At 38.7% G+C, this 19,929-nt stretch overlaps 1 protein-coding gene across 3 annotated transcripts in view; it reads left to right on the top strand.

Moving 5' to 3' along the window:
* EXOC4 (exocyst complex component 4) overlaps positions 1-19,929 on the top strand; it is an 823,024-nt gene that overhangs the window by 736,977 nt on the left and 66,118 nt on the right. For all 3 annotated transcript variants that reach the window (XM_033193639.1, XM_033193641.1, XM_033193640.1), the window contains exon 15: positions 16,182-16,323. In XM_033193639.1, the coding sequence (XP_033049530.1) occupies positions 16,182-16,323 (142 nt within the window). The remainder of the gene's footprint in view (positions 1-16,181; positions 16,324-19,929) is intronic.

The following is a 19,929-nucleotide window of genomic DNA, read 5'->3' as shown; positions in this document are numbered from 1 at the left end:
CGGTGATGATCTATGTACTTGGTGGCAGGGTCAGCTTCTTCCAGATAAATCAGTTGTCCAGATGTTATCCACATGGCAGTCAGAGTGGCCATGCCCTCTGAGATTCTGCCTGTTTTCCTCTGCAGTCTTGATGGCTCTCAGATTTTGCCATCAAATGTATAAAGCTAGAGTCATTTTTCCAATGCCCACATAAAACTGTAGATGGAATGAAAACTACTGGGTTTTTAATTTATAAGAAAAAACAACCCCATTCAAAAGTGGGCAAAGGACATGAACAGATATTTTTTGAAAGAAGACATACATGCAGGCAACAGGAACAAAAGCTAAACGTCACTGATCTTTAGAGAAATGCAAATGAAAACCACAATGAGATACCATCTCACACCAGTCAGAATAGCTATTATTAAAAAGTAAAAAAAATAACAAATGCTGGCAAGGTTGCGGAGAAAAGGGAACACTTACACTCTCTTGGTGGGAGTGCAAATTAGCTCAACCATTGTGGAAAGCAAGGTGGCAATTCCTCAAAGGGCTAAAAACAGAACAACCGTTCTACCTAGTAATCCCATTACTGGGTATATGCCCAAAGGAATAGAAATAGTTCTACTGTAAAGACATATATATGCATGCAGATGTTCACTGCAGCACTGTTCCCAATAGCAAAGACATGGAATCAACTTAAATGCCCATCAGTGGCAGACTGGATAAAGAAAATGCGGTGCATATATACCATGGTAGACCATGCAGTCATAAAGAATAAGATCATGTTTTTTGCGGGAACATGGATGGATCTGGAGGCCATTATCTTTAGTAAACTAATGCGGGAACAGAAAACCAAATACCACACATTCTTATGAGTGGAAGCTAAATGATGAGACCTCCTGGACACAGAAGGGAACAACAGACTCTGGGCCCTACTTGAGGGTGAGAGGAGGGAGAGGATCAGAAAAAAATAACTATTGGGTATTAGGCTTATGCCTGGGTGACAAAATAATATGTACAACAAGGGTTTCTTGTGACACAAATTTACCTATATAACAAACTTGCACAGGCAACCCCTCAACCTAAAATAAAGGTTTAAATTAAAAAGATGCTGGGTTTTTGTTATTTATTCAACACCTTTATTGAGGAGGAAGAGGAGGAGGAGGAATTGCCATGTATTAGCAATTGTGTGTCAAACACTGTTCTAAACCTTTTTTTTTTTTTTTTTTTTTGAGGCGGAGTCTCGCTCTGTCGCCCGGACTGGAGTGCAGTGGCCGGATCTCAGCTCACTGCAAGCTCCGCCTCCCAGGTTTACGCCATTCTCCTGCCTCAGCCTCCCGAGTAGCTGGGACTACAGGCGCCCGCCACCTCACCCGGCTAGTTTTTGTATTTTTAGTAGAGATGGGGTTTCACCGTGTTAGCCAGGATGGTCTCGATCTCCTGACCTCGTGATCCGCCCGTCTCAGTCTCCCAAAGTGCTGGGATTCTAAACCTTTATATATTTTCTCATTTAATCATCAGAATCCTGTGAGTTAGGTAGGATGATCCTCCTTTCACAGGTGGGGAATCTGTCACAAAGAACTTCTTCCAAATACTATAATATATGAGAAAGTCAGAAATATGAACTCAGGTCAGTGCGCCTCCAAAGGACCACCTTCCTGTTCACTATACTTGGTACTTACCTGCTGGTTTCAGAAAACACATTATGTGTTGGGGATACAAAGATAAAACTGAAGTTGTACCTGCTATTGGTTAAGAGGTATGGTAGTCTGTTCTTGCACTGCTATCAAGAAATACCTGAGACTGAGTAATTTGTAAGGAAACAGGTTTAATTGGCTCATGTTTCTGCAGGCTGTACAGAAAGGACAGTGCCAGCATCTGCTTCTGCGGAGGCCTCTCCTAGGAAGCTTCCAGTCATGGCAGAAGGAAAAGGGGAGCAGGTATCTCATGTGGTGGGAGAAAGAGGCGAGAGATTCACACACTTTAAACAACCAGATCTTGCGAGAACTCATTCACTATTGTGAGGATGGCACCAAGCACTAAGGGATCCTCCCCCATTACCCAAACACCTCCCACTAGGCCCCACCTCCAACATCGGGAATTATATTTCAACATGAGGTTTAGAGAGGATACTTCCAAACTATATCAAGAAGGTAATGAGTATTTCAACTTAGATCCAAATTTACGAGTGATGCAGCTGCCTCAAAAAGAAACCCATGAAATACAGCAACTGGAAAAAGTTAAGTTGAAGAGGAACTCCATATGGGACTTCCAATTCAACTTCTTTAGTTCTGTTTCTACTTACTTGCTGTGTCATATTGGGAAGTGTGCTTTATTTCTGTTGGGTTCAGTTTCACCATTCGTAAATGGTCCTAATGTTTCCAATTTACCCGTGAATAAGCCATTCCCTAAGGCTCTTTGGAAGATTTACAAATGCTTAAGCTAGAAGGATCCTATTTGAACACATAGACAAATGTTATCTCTCTGCCATGTAATATTTTTGCCTCTAGAATTCTGCAAAGCTTAAATCTGTGTCCCTTATTCACCCAAAATGCCTGATTAAGTATTGGTTAACGCTTTTAGATGCTCTTTGATGCAGGGTTTTACAGAAATACAAAAGGCTTACAAAGTCCATGGAAATCTAATATAGCACCACAATAGTGCTTTTCAACAGAAGAACAGGAGCTGTTCATTAGCCTCCACTCCCCTACCCATCCTGTTTCTCTTTCATATCCGGCAAGAGCTGAATTGGCCACACCATACACGTTTTTAGCAAATGATGACTTTTTTACCAAGCCTTAGGGAGGATTATTTGGAATAAAGGAAAAATCAATCTTCATGTTTCTCCCCAGGACTGAAAGACACTGAGGTCTGTACTATCAATCACAAGGTATAAAAATCATGTGTCCGTGCTGGTTTGCACTGTATGCAGATAGGACCCCAAAGCTAAATGTCCTGGGGGACCTAGGGCTTGCTCAGACTTGTTACCATCAAGCACTGTTTCCGGAGGAACCAGATGCAATTTTCTCTCTGCAGAGCTGTGCAGTGTGTAGTGTGTACTGTTGGCTCAGAACTGGCCTCTTATCCTGTGGTAGCCTAAGGGAACGACTATCCATTGCTACCTTGGCTCTTATTTTTGTTTTGCTCATCAGAACGGGCCTTCCATGAATCTCCTTTGTTCTCTCTATATAGTTTGATATTTGGGGTAATTCTTCCATTTCAGATGCTCATATCCTTCCTGGAGCTTTAGTTTCTCACCCTGAAACAGAATAATGTTCCAGGCGAATGAACTATTTGGAAGACATTAAGTTAAAGGCATTGTGAAAATATAATGAAAAAAATCGTTATAAAACTCTTTGATTTGTCCTTAACTTGAAGATAAAATTCAACAAGCATTATCAGCAGTCTACTGAGAGTAAGGAAGAGCTATACACTGAGAGATGCCTGGAAGAAGTAGTTACTGTTTTTGTTATCACAGATCTCACAATCTACTAGGAATGCTGTGGACAAATACAGTGCAAGATGAAACGTACTAAGTCCGTAGGAGAGAGGCAGAGTGTTACCAGGGCTCAAAGGATGGCCCTTAACTTTGTTGCAGACACAGTGCAAGGTGCCACATCTCCCATTTGGTCCTCACTCAACTCCCTAAGTTGTGTATTTGAGGAAAACAAGACTTAGAGTTGTTAAGAAATTTGTTCTAGAGGTAATAAAAAGTGGAAGAATAAATTATATTCCTCTGCGAAGCAGCAGGAAAGAATGTGGTTTCATAGAGATGAAAATTTCTCTTAAGTAGCAGAGTTTGGTTTTTACTATTTTTTGGGAGGCTCATAATAATATTTTCTCAAACGAGTGTAGAGACATCTAAGACATTAAGCAGGGCAGTGAATGGAACAGGTATATCTTTGCTTCCCCATAGAGTTACTGTTTGTAGCTAGGGTAATATAAGATATTTAGGAGGAAGCATTCTGAGAAACACTAACAAGTTATATTGCCCGTAGTCTTATGACCAGTGGTTGGGGGAAGGTGTAACAAATGATCATTTAAATAACAAATGGTAACGCATGAAAGAAAGTAGGTTTCTGCCTCCTATACGCGAATATAAAACGTCCCCTCTGTGAAAGTTCATTATACAAATTGGGTCATTCTTGTCATCCCCAACTAAATCCAACTCAGGAGGCCAGAGGTAAAATCACTCTGTGTACATTACACCTGCTCCAAGAATTGCATTTTCTAAAAAGCCAGCTGCTGAAATGGCCTGCTGTAACTCTAAGACCAGTTTTACCTAATAGCTGCGGAAACAACCTGCTGTGACTCTAAAGTTGCTTTTATCTACCACCATCACTCCCAGTCAGAGCTTGACAGCTACTAGGGCCAATGAGCTTTCTTTTAAAACAATACGTAGTGTTTGTCTTTCTCACAAGACTCCTAACCTTCTCTTTGTTCTCTTTGTTCTTTGGTCTTTGTTCACAGACCACCCATTCTCTGTGTATGCCCCAAATTGCAATTCTTACTTTCCAAGTAAAAAATTTCAAATTTAGACATTCATCTCTATATTTTATCTGACTTCAACACCTCCATATTCAGGAGGCATTTTTTAAATATAAATATATTACCAATTATGTGACTAGACCATAGAAAAGCACATATAATTAAGACACCTTCCCCCGATCCTCCAGTTTCCCTCATTCTTATCCCTTTTATCCTTCCTGATGATTTCTTTCACTTTTCTCCATCCCAGTTCTTAATAAATCCCTTTCATCTGCCCTCCTTCTGTAAAAGTGGGCAAAAGAGAGAGAGCAGTGAAAAGGCAGGGAATGATTGCTCCATTATCGAGATGTGAAAGGATTCATTGGTTGCATGTTGTGCCACACGTGTATGCATGCATAGGACCTAATCTGACTAATGTGCATTATGTCCCCATCCTGTGCAATTAGAAGGAACAGTATCAGTGAGCATGGTGGTTTTCAAAATCAATTTATTTTGCTATTAGTAGTTCAAACCTAAAATATCTGGGGTCCGTGACAAGAGGTAGTTATTATTTGGAGGCAGAAGAACTATTGCTTCTGAAATAGGAAGCAAAATGAAGAGAACTTTCCAAACATGTTTCTTAGATAAGGTCTATCCTGATGTAGAAACCGTTTTATTATAGATGGTTTGGAAGATGGGAAAGAACAAGTAAATACATGAATTGCTAATAGTGGCAGAAGCCAAGTACTGTTGGGAAAAGAGTAGTAGCTTTGGAAAATGGGACTCAGGAAAGGGTGATCAAAAATAGTTACCATGAAATTTTAGTTTGGTGTAATGACTTAGTTCAAGAAAAAGGGACATCTCTATTCCAAGAAAGTTCAAAGTGACTTTAGCATGTGAAGATCATCCCTCTGTTCCAAAAGCCAGTAGGCTTCATAAGTACATAATTTGTTTCTTAAACACGTATTTAGTGCCTACAGTGTACAAAGCACTGGGGTAAGGAAAGATTAGTTTGTATAGGTTTCCACATAATTCAAGGCAATAAATAAAATGCAGGGACAGTAGTACAGAGAAATTATGAAGACTGGGGGTAGAATTAGCTGGCATTAAATCTCTAGCTTGGAGCTGGAGTATTATGGTGTCTGACACTCAAATGTGATCCCAGTGTTAGGCGTGATAGCAGCATATCCCTTAGGCATTTAAGGAGAGGAAAGAAGTTAGATGGAGGGGCTCCTGTCACTGTCCCCATTGACTTTGTAGGCCCTGTGAATTCTTAATATCACAGACCTAATGAGCATTCCTATTTTTTTTTTAAGTATTTAGTTTTGTCCAGGCAACAACATCAAAGGATTTCAGAGTTGTCTTAAGACCTAGTCACATATTGCTATAGGAGTTAGGAAGGTACTATTAATAGTTTTCTAAATAGGAAAACTGAAGATTAAAAATTAAATATTTTGAGGCTGGGCAAGGTTCCTCACACTGTAATCCCAGCACTTTGGGAAGCTGAGGTGAGAAAATCACCAAGAGTTTGAGACCAGCCTAGGCAACATAGCCAGACCCTTTCTGTACAAAAGAATTAAAAAATTAGCCAGGCGTGGTGATGCTCGCCTACTATAATCCCAGCTACTTGGGAGATGAGGTGGGAGGATTGCTGTCTTAGAAAGAAAGAAAAAGAGAGAGAGAGAGAGAAAAGAAGGAAGGGAGGGAGGGAGAAGAAAAGATAGGGCAGGAAGAGGAAGGAAGGAGAGAAAGAAAGGAGGGAAGAGGGGAGAGAGAGAGGAAGGAAGAAGAAAAGAAAGAACGAACTTATTTTATCCCAAGTTAGAGTAGAAAACTGTGTGGTGTCTTTCACCTCTGTACAAATAGGAAGAGGATTCGAAAATCATTATTACACCAAAATTTGATCTTCTAAAATGTTTTCAGTGAGAAAATCTCATGGGATCATTCTTCACTGTCTTTTTCTATCTTCTAAAAAGTTTGAATTCACAGTGTTAACCTTTCCTTTCCTGCCGAGATAACCATCTTTCCCTTTTCATTTTCTCACTTTCCTAACAGCTGATACCAGTCTAAGCTAATACTGGAACAATTTTAGATAATATTGCAGATGCACAAGGACATCCTCATATGAATCAATTAAAGAAGTCACAGTAAGTTGCCATTGAAAGTGTAGCAGCTGCATCCTTGAAAGCAGATGCTCTTCTGGATCTGAATGAGTCCAATTTTAACTAATTTTAAGACCTAAACAGATTTCAGTCTGGTTAATATTAGGATGTGGAACCACTTGAGACATCCTAATGTCCTAGTCTGATTACTTCTCGATGACAGTTCGTATGTTGGCTTTCCTTGATAGATGCTAGGTATTTAAAGCCAGACATTTTTATGTCAATAGTAAAGAGAGACCCCAAGTCGTGGATGCAGCAAAGCGCACTAACAACTCATGAAATTAAAGTGGCTTCTAACAGCAGCATGATTTATAGGGAAAGAACTTGGGGTATAAGGATTCACCAGAATTGCTTTAAATTATATTTCTGTTAGATTCCTGAATCCCCAGAAACCAGCTATAATGAACTACTTCCCCAATCCCTACTCTGTCTCTAGATTATACTCAGAAAAACTAACGAGAAAGTTCGAGTTGTAAGTGGCAAGTTGTTTCTTCTTTTTTCTGATCTTTCTTTAACAATCTGTTATGTTCATTGTCATATTGCATTAGTCAGTTTAATTAAAAAGGCATTGATTGAGCTTCTGTAATGCCTCTAGTTATTCTGCTGGCCTTGAACGGGGGAAAATACATATAATACATCATTCTTTCACTGAAGTAGTTAATGATCCGGAAGGGAGACATAGTTAATGGAATATAACTTCTGGAATTGAGAGGGGTGGGGGAACATCCAGAAGAGCCACTGACCCTTCCTGGGGAATCAGAAAAGACTTTCTGAGCCCGACAAGGCATAAATAGTTTTGTAAGAGGAGTAAGAGCCATCAAAGGTGTAGAATCATGAGACAGCATGATATGTTTAGGAAATTTGCTTTAAAAGGGTGGTAAATCAAAGGGCCAGGGTTGGAGAAGGGATACGCTGGAGAGAAAAAAGGAATGGAGAGATGGAGAAAATCTGGAAGGTTGGACAGAAATAAAAAATCTTGGAAAGCCTTGCTAAGGAGCTTAGACTTGATCATATAAGCAGTGGGAAACATTGATATTATTTATACAAGAACTTAACATAGTCAAATTTGTGTTTTGGGTAAATAACTTTATCTAACTCATATTTAATTAGATAAAAGGGGGCCAGGTAAGAAATAGAGACACCAGCTGGGAAACTATTGCAGTAGTCCATGGAAGAGATGGGGTCCAAACCAAGAAAGTGGCAGTAGATACAGAAAAGAAAAAATAAATATTAAGAAAATATTTGTAAATAAAATTGGTAGAAATTAGTCTTCGCTGGAGAGAGTCAAAAATTACACTCATGTTTGCAGTTTGGACTCCCAGATTGATGTATCACCTATAAAAAGAGAATTCAGGATAGAGAACAGATGCTAAAGAAAGATAATGAGTTTAGTTTAGAACACATTGCATTTGAGATGCCTATGGGATATACAGGTAACAATATCTTGCAAATCATTAATCAAATAAGGTTTAGGAGTCATCATTTCATGGATAGCAGTGCAAACAATGAAAAGGGATGAGCCCACTCAGAACATATTGGCAAGTAAGGAAGACCACTAGAAGAAAAAGTCCCCAGAAACCCCAGCATTGTGGACGGACTAAAGGAAGGGGATTCAGTGAAGGAAGCTATGGAAGAAATGCCAGAGAGAGAAAACAGCACCCTGAAGAGTACGCCACATAAGCCAAAAGAAGATGATTTCAAGAAGTAAAGGGCCAGTGAATTCAGAGATAGCAGAGAGCCTGCATGAGATGAGGACTGAAGAGCAGCCAGTAGATTTGGCAATTACGGTATCATTGATGGCTATTACCAGAAAAGTTTTGAACGAAAAGGTGAGGGCAGAGTCAGATTGTGGCACACTGAAGCGTTAATAGGAGGTGGGACTGGAGAAAGTCAGTGCTAAGATTCTTTTGAGGTCTTTGTTGAGGACTAATAGGGAGCAGGTAGTACAAAGGGTCTGAGGAGAGCAGCGTGAATCTGGAAAAGTTGCTGAGAAAGGGAAGGAGCTAGCCAAGCACCAGGGAAAGGATTGACAAGTGGTACTGAAAGCTTTTTTTGAAATTAAAATCCAGAACATTTTAGTGGCAACAATCTATACATTTTTGTCTTTTTAAATTAATATATTATAGCTGTTCCTATTTGGGGGGTACATGTGATATTTTGATAAATGCATACAATATGTAATGATCAAATCAGGGTAACTGGGATATCCCTCACCTCATTTATCTTTTCTTTATGTTGAGAACATTACAATTCTCTTCCATCTATTGTGAAGTATACAATAAATTATTGTTAAGTATACTTACCCTATGGTACTATCAAATACTAGAACTTATGTCTTCTAAGTGTATTTTTGTGCCCATTAACTAACTTTCCTCTCCCCCTCCACCCCCTTTTTCTTCTCAGCCTCTGGTAATCACCATTCAGCCTCCTTGAAATTCCCTGTTCAGGTCCCACATTCGAGTGAGAATGTGTGATATTTGTCTTTCTATGCTAGCTTATTTCACTTAACATGATGACCTTCAGTTCCATCCATGTTGCTCGACTGACAAGATTTTATTCTTTTTTTTTTTTTTTTTTGAGATGGAATCTCACTCTATAGCCTAGTGATGCAATCTCGGCTCACTGCAGCCTCCACCTCCCGGGTCCTGGTTCAGGCGATTCTCCTGCTTTAGCCTCCTGAATAGCTTGGATTACAGCCACTTGCCACCATGCCCAGCTAATTTTTGTATTTTCAGTAGAGACAGGGTTTCACCATGTTGGCCAGGCTGGTCTTGGACTCCTGACCTCATGATCCACCCGCCTCGACCTCCGGAAGTGCTGGGATTACAGGCATGAGCTACCATGCCCTGCCAGGATTTTATTCTTTTTATGGGTGAATAATATTCCATTGTGTATATCTACCACATTTTCTTCCTCCATTCATCAGTTGGTGGATATTTAGACTGGTTCCATATTTTGGCTATGGTAAATAGTGCTGTAATAAACATGGGAGTGCAGATATCTCTTTGATATACTGATTTCTTCTCTTTTGGATATACCCAGCAGTGAGATTGCTGGCTCATATAGTAGTACTATTTTTAGTTTTTGAGGAAACTCGATGCTGTTTTCCATAATGGTTGTACTAATTTACATTCCCACCAACAATGTATGAGCATTCTTCTTTCTCCACATCCTCACCAGCTTTGTTTTCTTTTTTATAATAGTCATTCTCACTGGTGTGAAATGATGCCCCATTGTGGTTTTGATTTGCAGTTCCCTAATGATTAGTGATATTAAGCATTTTTTTTTTTCATATACCTGTTGGCCATTCGTATGTCTTCTTTTGAGAAATGTCTATTCAGGTCTTTTGCCCATTTTTAAAATCAGATCGTTTATTGTTTTTTTGTTTTTGCTATTGAAGCTGTTTGAGTCCCTTATATATTCTGGTTATTAATCCCTTGCCAGGTATATAGTTGGAAAATCATTTGCTTTATTATATAGGTTGTCTCTTCACTTTGTTGATTGTTTCCTTTGCTTTGTAGAAGCTTTTTTGGCTTGGTGTAATCCCATTTGTTTATTTTTGCTTTTGTTGCCTGCACTTTTGAGGTCTTACCCAAAAATCTTTGCCCATACCAATGTCCTGTAGCATTTCCCCAATACTTTTTTCTAGTAGTGTCATAGTTTTTAGGTCTTACATTTAAATCTTTAATCCATTTTCAGTTGATTTTTTTAATATGTTAAAAAATGAGCATCTAGTTTCATTCTTAGGCATACAGACAGCCAGTTTTCCCAGTGCCATTTATTAAAGAAACTGTCTTTTCCCCAGTGTGTGTTCTTGGTGCCTTTGTCAAAATGAATTGGCTCTTAAGTGTGTGAGTTTATTTCTGGGTTCTTTATTCTGTTTCATTGGTCTGTGTGTCTGTTTTTTATGCCAATACCATGTTCTTTGGGTTACCATAGCTTTGTAGTGCAATTTGAAATCAAAGTAGTGTGATGCCTTCAGCTTTCTTCTTTTGCTCAGGATTGCTTTAACTATTCTGGGTTATTTGTGGTTCCATTTGAATTTTAGGATTTTTTCTTTCTATTTCTGTGAAGAATGTCATTGGTATTTTGATAGGGATTACATTGAGTCTGTAGGTTGCTTTGGGTACTACAGACATTTCAATAATATTATTTCAATCCAGGAGTGTGGATATCTTTCCATTTTGTGTGTGTGTCTTCAATTTCTTTCATCAGTGTTTTATAGTTTTCCTTGTAGATGTCTTTTACTTTGATTAAATTTATTCCTAGGTTTTTCTTATTGTAAATTGGATTTTTTTCTTGATTTCTTTGGTGGATCAATTGCTGTTAGCATCTAGAAATGCTACTGGATTTTTGTTTTGTTTTGTTTTTTTGATACAGGGTCTAGCGCTGTTGCCCAGGCTGGAATGCAGTGATGCAATCTTGGCTCACCGCAACCTCTGCCTCCCAGGCTCAGGTGATCCTCCCACCTCAGCCTCCTGAGTAGCTGAGATTACAGGCACCCGCCACCATGCCTGGATAATTTTTGTATTTTTAGTAAAGACAGTGTTTCACCTTGTTAGCCAGGTTGGTCTCTAACCCCTGGTCTCAAGTGATCTGCGCGCCTTAGGCTCCCAAAGTGCTGGGATTCCAGGCATGGGCCGCCGTGCCCGGCCTGATTTTTGTATGTGGATTTTGTATCCTGCAACTGTACTAAATTCATTTACGAGTCCTAAGAGTTTTTGGGTGGAGTCTTTAGAATTTTCTAAATATAAGATCATGTCATTTGCAAACAAGGATAATTTGATTTCTTCCTTTCCAGCTTGGATGCCGTTTCTTTCTTTATCTTACCTAATTGCTCTAGCTAGGATTCCAGTACTTTGTTGAATAAAAGTGGTGAAAGTGGGCATCATTGTCTTATTCCAGAACTTAGTGTAGGGCTTTCAATTTTTCCCCATTCAGTATGATACTAGCTCTGGGCCTGTCATAGATGGCCTTTATCATGTTGAGTTATGTTCCTTCTATACCCAGTTTCTTGCGAGTTTTGATCATGAAGGGATGTTGAATTTTATCAAGAGCTTTTTCTGGCATCTATTGAAATGATCATATGATTTTTGTCCTTTATTCTGTTGATATATCACATTTATTGATTTGCATAAGTTGAACCATCTTTTCATCCCTGGGATGAATCCCACTTGATCACTGTGAACGATATTTTTAATGTGTTGTCAAATTCTATTTGCTAGCACTTTGTTGAGGATTTTTGCATTCATATTCATCAGGGATATCAGCCTGTAGTTTTCTTTTTTGTTGTTTCGCTTTGTCTAGTTTTGGTATCAGTGAACAATATGTTCTTTTGTTTTCCTGTCAAATGATGAGTTGTAGAATTGACTCAATGTTACGTGAGTTTTAGGGCAATTATAGTGAAAGAAAAGTATTCAAGGGAGTTGAGGTTTATGGTCAAAGAGTAGCTCAGGGGATCAACCATGCAATCCATGCTGAGGGTCCTAAGAGGGACTTTTTCTACCAGGAGAAAATGAGGGGATTACAGCATTAAAGTTATAATGGAAATCAGGGTGGGAGAGAGTTGAAAGAAGAAAAGTTTTTGATCTGAGAATATGATATTAGAATTTAAAATTTCAGAGGCTGAAAACAGGATTTAATTTGGCAGCAAGTTATTAATTTTTTTTGGATTTGCAGTGATTTAAAGAGGTGTTTGTTTTTCTAATATAGCACAAAGTCTGAAGTCAAGCAATAGCTTCTTTTGGCCAATGGTTCAACAATACTTAGTCCAGCACCTCTCTGATTCTTGGTCTTTTCCTCTCAATAGCAAGATGATGCAACTTCAGGTACTTCAATCAAATCAGAAAAGTGGGGAAAGTGGGAGCAAGTGGTGGCACCAGCCTCAATTCTCCTTTTAATCGGGGAAAACAAAAGACTTTCCGATAGCCACAAAAGACTCTACTTAGGGGTCCGGTGGACAGACTGATACATGGCCACCTCTAGCAACAAACAGGGCTGGGATTACAAATATTTAGCTTTCCAGAATCTGTAGTGGAGTGAGTAAGGGAGAGAATGAAATTGGAAGTAGCTACTGGTTCACCAAAAAAGCAATGTCTGCTCCAAAGACCAATGTTCGGCTTCCTTTTATGGAATAATGTTTATGTAGTACAGAAAGCCACAATCATCCTGCCACAAACAGCTAACTAGGTGACTTAAAGATGCATGTTTTATGATGTTCCCCTCCCTGTGTCCATGTGTTCTCATTGTTCAACTCCCACTTATGAATGAGAACATGAGGTATTTGGTTTTATATTACTGTGTTAGTTTGCTGAGGATGATGGTTTCCAGCTTTGTTGATGTCCCTGCAAAAGACATGAACTCATTCTTTTTTATGGCTGCATAGTATTCTGTGGCGTATATGTGCCATGCCTGTCGAGGGGAGGAGGGCAAGGGAAGGGAGAGCATTGGGAGAAATACCTAATGCATGTGGAGGCTTAAAATCTAGATGACGGGTTGATAGGTGCAACAAACCACCATGGCACATGTATACCTATGTAACAAACCTGCACATTCAGCACATGTATCCCAGAACTTAAAGTAAACTAAAATAAAAATAAAAGATGGCATGCTTTATGCAGTGGTCATAGGAGGAACAAAGATACTAAGAATGATCTGATGTCACCCATCCTTAGTATTAGGAAAACAGCTCAAAGTGCATATCTTCATAAAGTGATTAAGCACTAACATATTTAAAGTCTAATATGTGTGGTCTCTGCTGATATGAAGAGCAATACTGGAGATAAATATACAATGTAGCCTCTTAAAGGGTATGTATGAGGGGGTGTGTGTGTGTGTGTGTGTGTGTGTGTGTGTATATGTGTGTGTGTCTAGTAATCTCATACCTTAACTGTAACCTCCCAAGCAGATTGTGTTAACATTGCTTTTTTATAGATTTTCATTTGACACTGAAGATCCAGTTAATGGCTTTTGTGTTGTCTTTGTTTGCCATGCTTAGTATTTCTTTGCTCAGTATATTCCTTCTTGTTAAGAAAACTGTGTAAATTTCAGTACGCCCTGAGGAGCTCACAAGCCAGCTTTCTAGTAGAGCTCTGGGCATAATTTTTCATGTTGCTTTAATAAAATGTTATATTTTTGCCACAGATGACAGTCAAGTGAAATGTACAGTGTGCTGTTACCTGAAACTACTTTTTACCTCACTCATTCTAAGTTTTACCTCAGCAGCTAATCTGCCATAGACTTACTCAACTTAGATATTTCTTAATTTGTAATCTGATAGTGGTTAATTGCCACATGATAAAATTATGTATTTATAAAATAGGAAAGGGGAATTTTTAAAGTTTCTTGGCGGGATTTGTCCAGAATGCCTTTGATGGAATTTGGTCAATTAGTATATCTTTGGACCTCAGACTAGGAGTGAGACTTCAAAGTCCAATTTCTGCCTCTTCTCATTGATATAAGATAACTCTCCATGCTACAGTCACTATCACCCCATAGAGGAATTGAAGGACTGAAAAGCCCTAAAATGTTTTTAAATATTACAGTTGTATAGTTGCTTTCCTCTGGCCTGTTCCATGAAAACATTGCAAAAGCAGTGATCTTGCCTTGCGATCAAACAACATGATTAATGCTAACGTTAGAGAAGAGATGCAATGTCATACATCTAGGCTTCAGCAGATCGAGTTAGTAAACATCTAGAATGATACCAAGGCTGGCAATAATTTAAAATCTGCATTGCTACATTCCCTTCCTCCTCACCCATCAGTTCCCTTGTACAACGTTCTTTTTTTTTTTTTTTTTTATGTTTGCCATGTTATTTTTACTTATTACAATCTGGTTCCACAGAGGAGAACTTAGCCTTACATATTATAAGCCTGGATTGTCTATCCAAGCCGTTTTCTGGACTTAGCAAAGTTTAGGAACGGATACAGTGCTGAAAGGTCATAAGTGTTGACACTACACACTACAGCAAGACATTGGCTCTCTACCCTATCAGGTGAATGACCTTCTGAGTTAGTGATGTCTCACCAATTCCCATGTTCCCTAAGTCCAGAGCACCTCTTTCTTCCAAAGGACTCTCTGAAAAAGAGAAGGATTTTCATACAGAAAAGCAAAACATATCAGAAATTGAATAAGGATGGATGGAATTATTTTGTAAGTCTACTGTTGCTGTAATAAAGACCTAACCTGAAAAAATCACTTGCTAAAGAAGAAGAATAATTGCTTATGTTTCTTGCTTATATTAAGTTTTATATGTTGTTATTCTAAGTGTTTCACCTACATTAATTCATTTAACCCCATGATATAGATACTATTACCCTCACTTTACAAAATAAAATAATAAGGCAGAGAAAATTTGAATAATTAGCTCTTGGTCACATAAAGGAAATGTTGGAGCCAGGACTTAAAGCCAAACTTTGAGGCTCTAAAGAGCTAAGAAAACCTTTGAATGAGATTACCAAAATGTTGGTTGGTAATCTTTGAGAAATTGTGGGGAAATGGGGATACAATATAAGTTTAGAGATAAACAAATGTTTTTTATTTGTGTTCAGCATTTCTTTGAAGAAGATGTCTAAGTGGTGCTAAATATTTTAATAAATTGGTTTGGAAATATATAGAAGGTAACTTTATCAAATTTTCCAGAAAGACCTTTTTAGGACTTTTAGTTGGCCATAAGCTATATATGAGTTGAAGTGGAATGTAGCACACTACCACTTCCACCTCCCAGAATTTAGGGAGGGGTAAAGCATCATGGCATCTAGAAAAAGGGAGTTGATCATTCTATCTAGACTAGTCAGCCCTTTCTGTAGTGTTTATTCTGTTTTGTCCTGAGTTCTGCATTTCAAGGGAAATACAGGAAAATTCGAATGTTTTGGTAGGTAAATTTTGAGAATTATAAAATGATTTAATTCAATCATTAGAAGAATGGGTAAAGACCTGTGGACATTCCACCTACAAAAGGGAAGACTTCAAGGAAGCCAAAAGAGGTATCTTCAATACTTGTAGTACTGACACATGTGGGATTGCAAAGTTAGGTAAAATTAGAGCCAATGATTAGAAGTTAATGGAGGCAGATATTGGCTTGATGTAAGATGGTCACATCTTTCGGAGATGGAACAGGCTGCCTCGAAAGGTATTAAGTTTCCTTTCACCAGCGTTTGTGTAAGTGTGCAACCAGAATGTGGACAGCCACTTGAGGTGCACAGAAGATGGCGGCACAGAGCAGGTGGTTGGGCCACATGATAGTGAAGGCCTCTTCCAGCTCTGAGGTTCTCTTTCTGTAGGTTGGTGCAAAAGTAATTAGGGTTTTTGCCATTGAAAGTAATGGCAAAAGCCGCAATTGCTTTTGCACCAACCCAAATATTATTCTATGAGTTGATTCAAGATAAGCCACTGAGCTTCTATGTGTAATCAAATATAGAAACAGTCTATCATGTCTTGGACTTCTAATGCCGCCAACACTAGTGTTACCCAAACTAGTAAAAACGACAAGATGAACAGCAAAATAATGTCATTTCAAAAAAATCTGTAGGCATGTAATGAAATGACTGGTGTTTTATCCTTACCTTTCAGTGCTTTCTCCTGCTCAAGACAGCCACACGAACACGGATCTTCCCCCAGTGTCAGAGCAGATCATGCAGACTCTCAGTGAACTTGCCAAATCGTTCCAGGATATGGCTGACCGCTGCTTGCTGGTCTTACATCTGGAAGTGAGGTATGATACAGCCAAGCCCAGGACCTTGCAATTTGAATGCACTGTGGTTCATAAATCACTTACTTATTTCCAGGGAGTATCACCATAATTTCTGGCTCATATTATTGATGTTATCCCTTTTTACGCTGAAAGTTGTTTTTAGCCGTATTCAGTGACTATTTGAGTGCACTGTGTATCGTGAGTGTGGCAATTCAGAGCTGGCATGGTCTATGAAATCAGGTCACCTGGATTGGAATGTCACTATCAACTGGCTAGGCAATCATTGGCCAGTTAATTAACTTTACAAACCACGGTTTCCTTATTTTAAACATGGAAATGGTAGTTTCTAACTTATAGAGATTTTATAAATGGAATAATAATTAACACAATGCCAGACACAAAGTAAGTGCTCAAAATATGGTAGCTTTGCTATTGTGGTGACTTTATTGTGATTGATATTTTTAATAAAGTGCTCTGCTAGTCAAGAAGGGAGTCACGTTGGAAAAAGTAGAGGGATAAGAGGTAAAAGCATTATACTAATATATTTTAGTTAACCCAGTATATCTAAAACAGCATTTCAATAGGCAATCAACAGAAGTGATTGAGGTATTCAGCGTTTTCCTTTGCACTAAACTTTTCAAAGTGCCCATTTATACTTACAGCACATCACAATGTGGACTGGCCACATTTTAAGTGCCTGGTAGCTACATGTACCCAGTACTAGCATACTGGGCAGTTGCCAAGAGTGGCTGGGGCTGACTAGGAATGGGATTTTTTTCTTTAAGATAAAATGGTCAAAAGAAATGTGACAAAGTAACAAGAATGATCCATCTGTGCAAAGACCAGGAGGAAGAGAGTTTCAGACAGAGGGAGGCACACTAACAAAGGTCTTGAGACAAAAATCAAGCTTGGCGGTTTTAAGAGCAGAGAGGAGGCTGATAATGCTTGTAGGCTGATGAACAAGCTGGGTGGGGAGGACTGAAAAACTAAGGCACAGGAGACAGGCTAGAGCCCAGTCCTGTGGAGTCATGAAGCCTGACACATTACAGGGTCTTACAGACCAAGTGAATCATTCAGATGTCACAGAAGCCATGGAAGGGTTTTAAGAAAGGGAGAGATGCCAATTAATTAACATTTTTTAAAGGTCACTCTGGCTGTTGTATGGAAAAGGGATTGCAGGGAAAAATACGAATGGAAGCAGGGTGACCAGTTGAGACCAGCTCTGAGCATCAAGGTGATAGAGGTGGAGGTATGAGAAGTATAGGATTTGGGACACATGCTGAAGGTAGAGCTAATGAAGTGTGTTGATAGATTGTATTGGAAACAGGGGCTGGTGCAATGAGAGGAAACACTCAAGGAAAACCACTAGTTTGGGGCCAGAGCAACTGTGTGGATGCTGGTGCCATTAACTGAGGCGAGAAAGACTGAGGGAGGAGAAGGGTTGAGGAGAAGGGCGGCAATCAAGCCTGCCATGTAGAGATGTTCAGCTTGAGATGCTTATTAAACAACTAGGTAGCAATGTCCAAACATCAGGACCAGAAAGTGCATGGTGTGGTAACACATTCTGTTCTGTATTGCTTTGGAACATGATTAACATTGATAGACTATTTTTCTTTTCATTTGAAGTCTTTACTAGATTTAGGGTTTAAAAATGTAAATAGGACTTTGTTTGATAGGTGACCCTTGGGAATATGTTTGGACTCCAGTTAGAACTTGGATTTCTTTCCAGGGTGACTCCTTGTGTGTGCTGCTTGCTTTTTATCCTTCTTCATTACCATTGCCCAGTGAGTTACCTCCTTATTGCTTGTGAGAGCCTTGTGAGTGGAACAAGAGAAGTTAACATTGCAGATTTAGAATCTGCTACTCAGCTTTATTCCTGATGTTATTTCTCACATCAATCTGTCCAGAAATAAAGCTCTTTCTCTATATTTTCTGATTTGTTTTACAATAATTTTCAAATTTGATATCTCTTTATTTATAAGTGGACAGTGAAATAAATCAGGTGTTTTCTGTGAATAAATATATGCAATAGATGGAAGGAAATGAAAAACACCAAGTAATATTCTAGTGCTGCTGTTACCTGAGTTACAAAGGAAAACAAGGGAATACCAAATTAGTTACTATCACAACTCCTGGAATTTATACTATTGATTGTGTGCTTATATGTGTTCTACATTCAGAATTGTCTACTTATGTGTAGTTAATTCCAAGTGGGATATTTGCAACACATTTGAGTAAGATCTTTTAAGTCCTTAACCCCTATTTCTGCCCTTTTGATACATCTTGGCAATACTCTTCTTAATACTGAACATGCTTTAGTCATTAATTTACAAGAAACTATACAGTGCTATAACACCAGTTGCTATATCTTCTTCAACATTAGTCTAAAAACAGAAAAACGCCATTTTTAAGAATGAATATTTTAAAAGACTGAAGTTTAGAGCCCTGGATGTAGAATTATCTTTCCTTGAATTTAACTCAGAACACGAAACATGGGTTTTTTTTAAATTAAATTTCCTCACTTCCTCGTATAGCATGGTTCCAACACTCAGGTTGCCTTCTTGTAAGTATGCTTCATTTCGTCTTTGTTCCTTTTAAAGTAAGGTACATAAAACTAGCAGAATACACCACATAAGGCTTGGATAGTGAATGTAGACACACTTACTGTGTCCTGGTCATGTTAACAATTTTTTTCAGTTTGCACAGTGATGATACAAAAGGAATAAGACAGATTTCATGCCACTGTAGCATAATAACGCTAGAATAGAGCTGTCTGCTAAGTGCTCTGGGGGCATGACTGTGGAAGAGACCATCAAACAGCTCTTCCAGGTGTGGCTTGTTCATTGTGATGGCTGGCCCCGAAACCTAATATCATGCTGTATATTAGGTGCTCAGTAAACATGTGATTAAGAATTAGCTGGTTTGAAACCAAACTACCAAACTCAGATAAAGTAAGTGCTACTTTATCAAACAAAACCTGTTGTCTTTAAAGAAAACGAATTGGTTTGCAGTTTCTGTTTTTACACAGTAGTGCACTTGTAAGTCCACTGCATTATCTTAAGAGGTACAGAGGCTGTGTGGCCAACATCATTCTCATCAACTAATGTTTGTTTTGTTCCCATCCTGCTGTAAAAAGGGAATTAGAGCTTAGGCCCAGTTGTCCAGCAGCTGGTGTGGTGAAAAAGTGGCTAGTTAGCTCCTGTGTCTGGCATTTTTAGCCAAGAAATCACTGAGATAAGAGTACAGATAGAAGAAAAAAATTCATGGAGAAAAGTAATGGGATATGCCAGCAAAAAGTCCAGAACAACTTCAGATGCCAAAAACTGGTCTTGTTCCCCAAAATATCTTTATATCCATAGCCCATATTTTTCTTTGACATTATTAAAGTTCAAACCAAAAAACTGTTTTCAAATCCCACGCAGTCTGTGTTGAAGGATCTATCTAAGGAGTGTTTGACATTTTACCTGTGTCTTTGTGGTTCACATTTTAACCACCAGGCAGCCCCTTTCCACAGTACAAAGCATAAAGCGAATGGTACCCCCAAGAGATGAAAGACATGGTGAGCCCATTAAAAACTGTTGAGGTTTGTTTTTTCTATTTGAACTTTAGAAGAAGAAAATTAAGTTG

This window comes from Trachypithecus francoisi, unplaced genomic scaffold (genome assembly GCF_009764315.1).
Source record: "Trachypithecus francoisi isolate TF-2019V2 unplaced genomic scaffold, Tfra_2.0 Lachesis_group4, whole genome shotgun sequence".
Lineage (NCBI taxonomy): Eukaryota > Metazoa > Chordata > Mammalia > Primates > Cercopithecidae > Trachypithecus > Trachypithecus francoisi.
The sequence above is the reverse complement of the archived record's forward strand: the minus strand, read 5'-3'. Positions and strand labels throughout refer to the sequence as shown.